Genomic DNA, 11,766 nt, shown 5'->3' on the forward strand with positions numbered 1-11,766 from the left:
TTCCCCACTGAACAGCAAACCATCCATCCATCCATCCATCCATCCATTTCCCGTACCGCTTTCTCCTCACGCGGGTCGCGGGCGTGCTGGAGCCTATCCCAGCTATCTTCGGGCGAGAGGCGGGGTACACCCTGGACTGGTCGCCAGCCAATCGCAGGGCACACATAGACAAACAACCATTCGCACTCGCATTCACTCTTACGGGCAATTTAGAGTCTTCAAACGTCATCTTCAAACACCAAAAGCTCAACAAAGCGGCATAAAATGATTGTGACAAATTTTCGCGAAAGATATTTCATTTTGAAAAATAGTGTTATCTCGTCACATTCAACTTTAAGAAGTTTCAATAAAAAATAGCGTGTTGTAAAAGTGACATTTACACTTTTAAAAGATAAGATACATTTGGTTACCTACTACTCTTGGTCATTATTATTTGTCATTTTAAAAAGTGCTACTTTCAACGTTTGGACTTTTCCCCTTTTCCCCTTTTCCTCCTTTTGATGCGGGTCTTCTTTGATTTCATAATAAGAATAGCCAGCGTGCGGGCCAATAAAAACCAAGCGGCGGGCTGCAAATGTCCCCGAAGCCGCACTTTGGACACCCCCGATGCAAAAAGTCAACTCGGCGACAACGCGACGATCTTCGTCGTTGCTATCGGCCCACGAGTCCGAATGGACCGGGACGTCGTGACCTCACGGGGGCGCCGTCGTCGCGTAACCGCGGAGGAAAAACAAGCGCGTTTTGTCAAACATTCGCATTTTATTTCCATACAAAGAGAACCTGGAATGGCGGTTGACACATGAACATAGCATGACCTGGCAATGAAGACATTTATCATACAAAACAGACGTGTGCCGATGAGTTCTTTTGGAATGCACCTTTTATTGCTTATTCAATGTAACTGCTTTGTTTCATTGTATACTGCAGACGACCCCAAGCACCGGTATTTGTTAGGTTGGAGGTTGGGGAACACTGGTACACAGGCCGTTATTGTTTGTTTTATATTGTATATTTTGAGGCTATACAGTTGTGGTAGTAACATATCACGCATATTAATGTCAATACAATCTTTTCTTCTTAATATAAGAAACAAACTATTTACATTACCTTACAAAAAAGTTTGAAAAAGCTCATATGAGAAATCATGTCCAAATCAAAGACTTCTTGTTGTAGCTTTTGCGTGCGTGTAACCTGACAAAAATTGGCGCTTATTGTTTAAAGTAATTGGAAAGAAAATCTGACTTTAAAAATGTTCAACAATGTTAGCTTAGCCTAGCCTAGCCGCTTTAGCACAATGCTAAACTGACGCGGCCGAGCGGCTGTTGACCTCTCGTCTCCGAGGTGATGATGACAAAAAAAAAAAACAACGCGATAAGAATTGTCGCCACGGTAACGACTTGACCCTAAAATGTCTGGAAGAACTGCAGCGAGAGCTCGTAGGCCAGGAACATGGTGGCGCTCATGGGGAAGCCTCGGATGGCGTTCACCGATGCGCCGCGGAAGAACACCTGCGCGTGGGCACACACGCACACACACAGTGTTAAAGAGTGGACGTCATGTGTACAAACCCTGCTGTTAAAACCTGTTGACACTCGATGCTAAACGTGTCCACAACAGCTTTTGTTTAGTAGCTGCTGTGAAAACTGATTTACATTTGGTGTTTAACCTGTTCAAACTGAGAGTATCGATGACTAAACTGAGGCTGAGGTCGAATCGTGTCGGAAATTCAAAGCGCCCGCAAACGCATCAGACGTAATGACGGCGGCGTCCACCAGGGGGCCTCCTCACCTGTGCTCCTTCCGTCTTGTAGCTTTGCAGGATGCAGTGAAGGACGCCGTTGTACTTCCTGTGCAGGTGGGCGTCGGCCTGCAGGCGGCTCTTCACCACGTCGGCGGGCGTGGCCGTCACCCAGGAAATGGAACCTACGAAATAAAACGTTGCCACCTTCAATTTCCTGTCGCTCGCCGTTCGAACCCGTTCACCTCGCTGAGCTCAACTGACGTTTACGAGCGTGTCAGATTGCCTTTCGGGGTTAACGCGGCCGGCGCAAAGTGCGCGTGTGATAAAGTAGGTCACGTTTTTGTCTTTCCAGTAAACAAAGCGTGCGGTTTGTTTGGCAAAACGGAGTCCAGCTGCGGCGGCTCGACCTTCCGTCCGGTGGGCAGGAAGAAAATACAAATAAGGACACAAGCAAAGTTAATGTGCAAACGTCTCGTTGAGGGCAAAAACGTGGAACTCGGCACAAGTCCAAAATGAACTCGTAAAAGGGTCGCGACCTCGAGCACTTCAGCAAACATCATTCGAGATTTGTCCTTTCGGACTTTTCGGATCTTAAATCTGACATAGTTCCCTCTCTCCAAATCAAATGTCCACATTTGAAATGAAAACATCTTCCAGAGGCTGCTGAGAAAAAGAAATCTTCCTCCAATATGGCGAAAGCGGCAGAAAAGAAACTAAGGATTCTTCTGCCTGCGTTTATGACTTCATTTGAATTTTTGGACTCAAGCAAAGAAATCACGGTTAGTAGCCGGTATCCGATTTCTCCTGTTATAAATCAATCAAAAATAGGATGATAAACACGAGGTACTTATTAAACAGACAACTTCTCAATGGACAGTTTTGTTATTGCGAGCATATATTATTGCTGCAGCAATAATACTGTTTTGGAGGTACACGACCGTAAACCCTTGCTATATCGCGGTTCATGCTTTGCGGTCCTGCTATTTTGCGTTTAAAAAATAAATAAATAAATAAAATATATATATATATATTTTTTTGTACAGTTAAGGCCATTGATAGTACAGTAGTCCCTCCAGGACGAAAACACCTTATTTGTTGTACTGTATGTGTTATTAATTTAGGTATTTTTTTATCCATTGCTCTTGCACGCTCTCCATATAGTCTGTGTTGAAATGTGTGTATTGTTCTCAAAGTGTGTTTGAAGACCCTCAAACAATTTCAAGTAAAAAAACAAAAAACAAAAAGTTTCAGAAACATCTATTTTTCATATTTGCATAGATATTTCTATATCGCGGCTTTTCACTTGTTGTAGGGGGATCTGGAAGGTAACGCCTGCGACGGACGGGGTTTAGTCTATACCACAGGTGTCAAACTGGTGGCCCGGGGGCCAGATCCGGCCCGCCAGGTCATTTCATGTGGCCCGCGAGAGTGTGCATCGACTTTGTGTTTCTTGCTAAAATACCAACATTCCAAATTGGCTTCGCTTTTAAAAAAGATTGAGATATTGCAAGCATTTTTTTTGTTACCAACCCCACTTTTAAAATAAAATGGATTCATACTGCAGTTGAACAAACAGTTTTTTACTGGCTTTTGATTTCAAAACTAATTCTCCATTCAATTGTATGCATGTAATAATATGAGGCAATCATGCATTCATATGGGTTTGCAGCCATAACGGCCCTCCGGGTGGAACCGTAACTGCGATGTGGCCCGTGACAGAAATGAGTTTGACACCCCTGCTCTATACGAATGTAAACGTCGGATGGACGGGGATAGAAGTGCACGATAATATATGATGTGTGAAGAAGTCTTTTTCACAAAAACCTGTGGGGAAACGCAAAGAAACCACTGCAGCCGATTGAGAAGGACTCGGCCAGCAAGAAAAAGAGAGATTTTTCGCTATTCCTGCTTTTGCATCCCTCCCCCCCCCAGTACCGTCAACATTCCTGCAATACCGTGCGCTTTCCCACGATACTGCAATAATCAGCGTACCGTGAGATATTCGTTACATCCCTAGTTAATGTGTAGAAAAGAAAAAAAAACATCAATAAAGCTTCCGATTTGTAAAGAGCTAATATTGACCGATTAATCGGTCAGGACTTATTCAAGAGTTTTCTGACCTGCGAGTCCGCCGGCCAGCCAAATAGAGCAGGGGTGAGGCTCGGAGGTGGCGTCGGCTTTGAGGAGGTCGCAGAAGACGGCGTAGGGCACGAAGTAGAGGGCGTAGCCGGGCACGTCCCTGAGAAGCATGGCGCCGCCCCCGCGGTACAGGCCCGGGAGGCCCTCGCGCCGCACGATGCCGCTCACGCAATGCAGCGGCCCGCGGTACAGCTCGCCGCCGCCGCCGTTGGACACGTGCAGCGAGCGCGTGCCCGACGGGGCCGCCGTCGCCATCTTGTGGGACGCGCTGCCCGCCAGCTGGAAACTGTCTGCCGACACGACACAAAACACAGCTGCTTCGTTTACAACTCTTTGTCAACCACACAAAACTTATTGTGATTTACAATTCATAAACCAATGAATTATTACATAAAATAAATAGGTTGTAATAAAGCTAAAATTATTTTACTGGTACTTTTATTTGATTACTTACAATGAATAGATTTACCAATTGTGAAATAAAATACATGGAAAAATGTTAGTGTTATATGGTTATTTTGCTGGTACAATACATGAAGTGACAATTTCAATTTCATGAAATAAATTTAAAAAATGCAACACAATTTTCACATTTTCAAACCAATTTCATTTTACTTGTATATTTTTTCATTTAAAATAAAACAATGATTAAATACATCGAACGGTTTAATATATAGTAAACAAATATTTTTCATTTTATTTCAATTGCAATCAATAAATGAACCAATTATTCAATGAAATAAATAAACTAAAAAAAAAAGTACAAAAATAACTTTTAACCAATTTTAGAAGAAAAATACCAAATTAATGAAACAAATATTCCATGACTCCTGATAATGTAAATGCTCGGTGGGCCGGATCAAAGAACGGGATGGGCCCCCGCGTCATACTTTGAACACCATGCCTGCCATAAACCAAAAATAGATCCTCAATGTTTCACACGGCGCCTCAAAAACATGTTTACTAATTAACATACCTCCCCCCCCCTCCCGAGTATAAACTTAGCTGAGGAGCTCACGTTTGATTGACTTCGTGTGCGTGTGCGCGCGCGTGTGCGTACGTGTATGCGTAACATCAACTGCAATCTGCGATCACGTGCTTGCCGAGGTCGTCGCCACGTTTGCAAAACTCGATACTTCTCCTTCGCCCGAGACCGCCTCGGCATCGCACCCCTCCAGCATTCCCGAGCCGGGTCCAAAAAATAACAAAAATGAAATAAAAACCGCCCAACGCGCTCAACAAGCACACGGCAGTGCGGCCGCCGCGCTTTCGTGCTCGTTTGTGTCTTTCCGCATTTGGTAATGAGTTCAAACTCTTGTTTGAATCAAGCAAATCTTTGTTCTTATCTTAATGCCAACGCTAATTAGCATTTATGCTTCAGCAATGGACTGAATACAAACAGTGCAGCAACACATGTATACAGACAGTGCTCGCAGTCATACATTCTTTATCCTCAGAATGAGAAGGACTCATATTAGTGCCATACTGATGAGCTGAGAGGAGTCGAGACGTCTCAGTGGACAGTATATCCATTTGTCTGTCTTATACTGCCCCCAGGTGAGCAAGGCGGGCGTACCAGAAGGAGCAGCATTTAATTGATGCAGCGTGACGGTTTAGCCATGTGATGACTCTGTTTTTATAAAGTACTAATTGAATTAATTATAATCAACTGTTTTGTTTCTTGCCACAGCTTTTTAACTGTATTTTAATTGCATTATTTACAATAACGAGATGAACCAATCGATCAATAAAATAACTTTCAAACACATTGACAGTATATATCAAATGTATCAAATATCAAATGCATTTGTCGTGCGGCGGTGACACACGAGGCGACGGGCGCTCGTGAAATCGGAGAGGCGCGCGTACCCGCCGGCACGGCCGCGTGCGTCTGCATCTGCAGCCGGATCTTCACCAGGTCGACGGGGGCGCCCAGGCTCACCGACGCCAAGCCGGTCAGCATGCTGGCCGCCGTCACGTCCGCCAGGCCGGCCGGGCGGCGCTCGTCGCCGTAGCGCCGCTCGCAGATCAAGCGCCGGGCGTTGTTGAAGAAGCCGAACACCAGCGAGTTGTACGCCGTGACGGTGGCCAGCGGGAACGACATGCCTTTGAAGAAGCCCGCCGCCTGACAGCCAAAACACCAACAGACGCTTTGAACGCTCCGACGCGTTTCCGCAAAACAAACAAACAAACAAACAAACAAACAAACAACCGCATTGTCGTCCACTTCATTTTCTGCTGCTACTGATGACTGCTACTATTGGAATCGTCGGAGATTTTTTTCATTTCCATCCCTTCGTTCAAAAGCACGACATTATTTGACAAATGCAACTAACATAAATAGATTCAGGATTCTGATCCGCTACCGCTTTGGTCCGTAACATCCGTCAGAAAATCGGCCAAAATGTTTGCCGAAGTACGAGCCGATGTTTGCAAATGTCTTATTTGGAGAAAAAAAAAAAACTCCGCTGCTTTCGTGGAGGATGACAGAAATCTGTTGAGAAGTTGAAACTTTTGAGTGGAAGTTTAACAAGGTCGCTTAACGATGAATCGATCATCGATTAGTTGTCAATTAATTGATGAATTGTTGCCCCTCAAGTTACAGCCCTTGTGTCCAGTTTGGCATTCACAAAGTCATATATTCGCTCTTTTTGTTTCTGGAACCAATCATTATATATTCCTTCCCGTTTTTGGTGGGATCGTGGTGCAGAAGTCAATTGAGGAGCTTCATTGGAACAAAAGTAGCCTTTTGTCGCCATCTTGTGGCATCTATAGGCCATTACAACACAGTATCAACCTTTTCAAATTATTTATCTATTTGCCCATTTGAATTTGAACCCTATTCCCCTAACTCGCCGAAACCGCTCCTTTTGGGTGTTTTTCTCATTGCAATTATAAGGGACTGTCAAGTATTCATGCATTTTTCGCTATTTCCAGTCACGCTCGGTCCCCGACCGCCACCGATAGCGGCGGTTCGCTCTACGGCGGACCTCCGCAAAGTCATCGTTTGGTATCGGCAAATTCACTTCTTCGGAACCTGGCCGTGCCAATTTGCGTTATGTTGCGTAGAGTCGAGCAGGAGAACTGGATTAAAAGGCGGCCCCTCGATTTAATCAAGTCAGACATAACTTTATTGACAAAAACGAACAGCTGGAATACAAAAGCCGGCCTCTTAACTGCTTAATATGTATTAGCTGCCAACCGATGCCGATTCGGATATTTGGCGGAATAAAATTCTGATAACTGACTAGCCGATTAATACACACACAGGTGCGTGTCATATAATTAGAATGTCATGAAAAAGTCGATTTATTTCAGCAATTACCAGAAACTAGTATAATGTATACATTCGTTTCACACAGACTGACATATTTCGAGTGTTGATTTCTTTTAATGTTGACGATTCTAGGTGACAACTCATGAAGCCTCCAAATCGAGTATCTCAGAAAATGTGAATATTGTGGAGAGGTGCAATATTGAAAGCACCTGGTGCCACCCTCAAATCAGCTACTTAACTCAAAAACACCCGCAAAGGCCTTGAAACGGTCTCTCGGTCTCGTTGTGTAGGCTGCACCGTCGCGGAGAAGACCGCTGGCCTGACAGTCGTCCAAAACACCACCGTGGACACTTTGCGCAAGGAGGGCAAGACGCAAAAGGTCCTGGCTAAAGAAGCACATTCATAGAGAGGCCGAGGGAAGGGAAAACCAAAGCAGTCGCGATAACTGCACCCTGGAGAGGATTGCGAAACAAAAGCCGTTCAAAGATGCGGCGGAGAGCGCAGCTGGAGTCGCTGCTTCGAGGAGAAGCACCGTTCCTCGTGTCGAGGCGCTCTCCAACGAGACACGGCGGACTGCTAGCGAGTGCCGCAAAGTTACGCTCTCTGATGAAAGTCCATTTTTGCGTGTCCTTGGAAAGCAAGGTCCCAGAGAGGAGAGGCGCACAATCCACGCCGCAGTCGCTGATGGTTCGGGGTGGTCCGCTGCGTTTCCTTAGGTCAGAGGTCAACGCAAGTGCTTCCCGCCGCCGAGCGGCTTTACGGAGATGCGGATTTCGTTTTCCGGCAGGACTCGGCGCCTGCGCGCGGTACCCGCTTTGAGGACCGCGGTATCGCGGGTCTCGAGCGGCCTCAACCCCGTGGCAAATCCACGGGGCGTCGCGAAGAGGAAGACGCGACAATGCAGAAGAGCCGAAGGCCACGACGAGAGCGAGCTGGGCTCTCGCGAGGCCCGAGCGCCGCCGCGGACTCGGCGACTCCGCGCCACGCCGCATCGCTGCGGCTCACTATTGAGCGCATTTGGAGAAATATTTGTTTTTCTATCGGTCTGAAGTCACGTTCTCATTTGCTGAGATGCCGAATTTGGGATTGTCACGAGTTGTCAGTTATAATCATCGAAACTCAAAGAAAATCGACATTTGAAATATAGCAGTCTGTGTGTAATGTGTGAATATACAAGTTTGACTTCTGGAATGGAATTAGTGAAATACGTCAACTTTTTCCCTGATACTCTAATTCTACGACAGCGCCTGCATAAAAATGTGCATTTCACACGAACGGCGTGTCGCCCTACCGTCTCCTTCCTGTAGATGGTGACAACGCAGTCCGTCATGTTCTTGTAGCCTTTGCCCGCCTGGAGTCGCGTCTGCACCGACGGATGAGGGGAATCGAACATCGGACAGTCAACGCACACTCATGAGATCACGCGTGATTTTCTTGTGGGCTTTTTCTTTTTTGTCTCACCTTGACAGTGTCCAGTGGATGTCCCACCACCACACTGGATGCCCCTGCGCACGCGCACGCGCACGCACACGCACACGCACACGCACACGCACTTGACGTTACTGAACAAATTTCACGTAAGTTCATATTGGACATGATTTTACATTCATTTTTGTTGTTGTTATTTCTGGATTTGAACAACACGACCGTGATTTAACTCAAGCGATCACTGAAACGGCAACAGCGCCCCTGGAGGCCAAACGTGCGCATTCATGCGTGTTCGGAGGTTATTTTCAGCACTTTATTTAGCCACATGAGATGCAAAATATTCGAAACACTTTAATATTACGCAAAGTCAAGACCAATTTATGACAAAGATTTACAAGTCAGTCAAATAATCTCCACCACGACCACATTCTGCGTCGTACTCTTTTGCGTCGTACTCGTACTTTGCGTCGTACATTTTGCGTCGTTCCTAAGATTTTGGGTCTCATTTGGCTCAATAAGGTTTTTCAAAATGGCACACACACGAATTGATCGCAACTGCAGTTTGGATCGTGTCAAGCTGTCCCTAATATTTTGACGTGGCTAAATGGGGTAGACGCGCACAAACGCCAACGCACACGCCGACAAATATGCACGCGCAAACACACGATAACACGATCATGACACACGCCGAGTGAATATTAATGTAGCTTGCGTCACAATGAGGTGTTCCTAATATTTTGGCCCTCACCTGTGGCTATACAAGATGCTGAAAATAACGCGCACTGACCTCCGACCCATCCCGCGAGGAAGTCATCCATGCGCAAGCTCTTGTTCGAAGTCATTTTCTTCTTTGCACTCCTCGAGCGCGCGCGCACACACACACGCGCACACAGTATCAAACACACGCACTTGTTGGTGAGCCTTCAAGTTGTGCGTGCGTGCGTGTGTTTGTGTTGTGAGTCCGCCGACACACAACACGACGCTTTGATTGCAAAGCGGCGGCCAATCAGAGCGAGAGGTCGGGCGAGCGCGAGGGGGGTGCAAAGTGCCAGCCAATCGATGCGCGATATGCAAATGAGCCATGAGGAGGACGAGCCAGAACAAATTTGGGCCCAAAAAAACACCAACACAAGAACAAGTTGAAGTTTTTTTCTTCTCATATTCACTTTGTATGCATACATACAGACAATATACAACTTATTCACTTCATAGGAATGTTTCTATTGTTTCAATCCTCTTGTGGCGCTAAATAAGGAATTGGTCAAAAGAATTGGGACATCTCTCGGTCGGACCACAAGAAGAATCATCAGAATATTGTTCAAATCATTGAAAAAAGGGGGCTTACGATCTTCTTCAAGGCATTTTTTCACGATATTGTTTATGGGCAAATAAGGCTATCACTTCCTATTCTTATTTAGCAGATGTGATTTTATTTGTCTTTCTTTTTTTCTCTCTCTTTTCTCTGACCTCGTTGGCCCGATTCGTGTGGACAAAAAAAAAAGAAAAGACGATTGCGCAACCGAGGCAAAGTCAACTCAAGACCACATTGGACAATAAACTTTCTTCCGTTTTCCGGGAAACACGCGTCGACTTTTAGTCCTAAATGCCGATTAAAAGTTGATACGAAAAAGTATCAAATGTATTCAATAACAAGGCAGTTCCATGTATTATCTTGGTCCGAGCAATCGTTGTTGTGTCGAAATGTGCAATGATCAGCTCCACAGTTCAAAGTTCCTTTCGTGACTTTGGGTTCGATAGTTTTGTGCGTCATCGGGAAATTTGCTAACGTGCTCATGAACGTCTTCTACTTTGCCGAGCGGGTGAGTGCATTTGGCCGGCTCTCGTGTGAACGTTTCAGCTGCTCGTCTCCTGAGATAAAACCTCGATAGCGTGCAAACTTCACGCTTGGACGGAAAGTTCCAGAAAAACAAACCGGCTCAAGTGACTCAATCACTTATGAGTGCAAAGTCAATCGGTGGGTTCAATTGTATTCTCGGTCGCCCTCAACATGCCTGAAAATGTTCCCGTTTTGGCACATGTGTGCATCCTGGTGAAAATGGGAAAACTCACTCACTCACTAGCGCCCCCTGGAAAGCCCCCGAGACCGCTTTTACACATCAACGCAAACTCGGGTGGACACGTCTATTGCAACGTGACGCGCCGAAAGGTCCGGAGATGAACAGCGAGTCGGCCATTTTGGTTTGAAGCTGACATTTTGGGCAAATTCACTCATTCGAGCCCCCAGTTGGAAACGTTGGAAAAACAAAACAACATATTAGGTGGCCACGTCTATCAAGATAGGACGCGCCAAAACGTCTCGAGGACCCGTACCCGGAATCAAATAGGAAGTCAGCCATTTTGGTTTGAAGCTGAGATGTTGGGCCAATTCCAAGCAGGGAATTCGCCCAAATGTGCCCCGATATGAAACAGGCGGACGGAAAATGCTAAATCAGGAAGATTTTTGGGGCCTAAGCCTTCGTATGGGAATATATCGCATCAGTATTTTCACCGACATATCAAATACCCAGAGCAGTCCTCAGATGACTTTCAGGCGGAGCCAATGTCGTAGATGACCTGCATTTGTGTGCGTGCGTGCGTGTGTGCCACATTTCGACCACTAAATGTTTTACGTGGCTGGCAGCCATAAAAGGTCTCGCAGCACGTTGACGCTCTGCCGTCCAGTCTACTTATTAACATAAATCATATTCTGCTGCACTGTGATAGCGCTGTGCTATGTGCTGTTTATAGACACGCACGCGCGCACACACACACACACACACACACACTGTATTGGATACTGTAATTCAATTCAGTGGTTTATTTCAATCTTGTGGCTCATCCGAAGATCACAACATGAACTATAGTTTATATAATGCAGTTTGAAGTTAATACAGTACTGTATTAAATGTGAATAAATACATATATATATATATCTAAATGAATAGATCCTTTTTTTTCAAGTTTCACTTCCTGTGTCCCAATACATTTGTCCTGATTCCACATTTTCATTTCCCGTATCGTCTTGACTTTTTCCACTTGGTGTGCGTCCCGATATTTCGTGCCACTTGACTTTGATGTCGTTCGTGGGAAGATGAGAAAGTGGGTCAGTCCCGAAAAAAAAAAGAAAAAAAAATCCTGTTTGCAAATGTTGCGTTTAATTGATTTAATACATTTATCTATTA

The 11,766-nt window shown here is 45.5% G+C and overlaps 1 protein-coding gene across 1 annotated transcript; it reads right to left on the reverse strand.

Moving 5' to 3' along the window:
* Window positions 1-1,403: 1,403 nt before the first annotated feature.
* On the reverse strand, window positions 1,404-9,455 carry slc25a48 (solute carrier family 25 member 48). The gene is made up of 7 exons (XM_061686235.1): window positions 9,372-9,455; window positions 8,618-8,661; window positions 8,448-8,519; window positions 5,749-6,004; window positions 3,861-4,169; window positions 1,789-1,922; window positions 1,404-1,508 (listed from the first exon to the last, which is right to left on the reverse strand). The coding sequence occupies exons 1-7, from the start codon at window positions 9,424-9,426 to the stop codon at window positions 1,404-1,406; spliced, it is 975 nt and encodes a 324-aa protein (XP_061542219.1). The 5' UTR covers window positions 9,427-9,455.
* Window positions 9,456-11,766: the final 2,311 nt, after the last annotated feature.

This window comes from Phycodurus eques, chromosome 9 (assembly GCF_024500275.1).
Source record: "Phycodurus eques isolate BA_2022a chromosome 9, UOR_Pequ_1.1, whole genome shotgun sequence".
NCBI classification, from domain to species: domain Eukaryota; kingdom Metazoa; phylum Chordata; class Actinopteri; order Syngnathiformes; family Syngnathidae; genus Phycodurus; species Phycodurus eques.

What these genes read in the sequence shown, in the direction of transcription:
- slc25a48 (XM_061686235.1), bottom strand. Translation starts at nt 9,426, where the DNA reads ATGACTTCGAACAAGAGCTTGCGCATGGATGACTTCCTCGCGGGATGG. An exon ending in CCATCTACAGGAAGGAGACG is followed by an intron (nt 6,005 to 8,447) that starts GTAGGGCGACAC and finishes TTTGGCTGTCAG; the next exon opens with GCGGCGGGCTTCTTCAAAGG. An exon ending in GCTGGCCGGCGGACTCGCAG is followed by an intron (nt 1,923 to 3,860) that starts GTCAGAAAACTC and finishes TTTATTTCGTAG; the next exon opens with GTTCCATTTCCTGGGTGACG.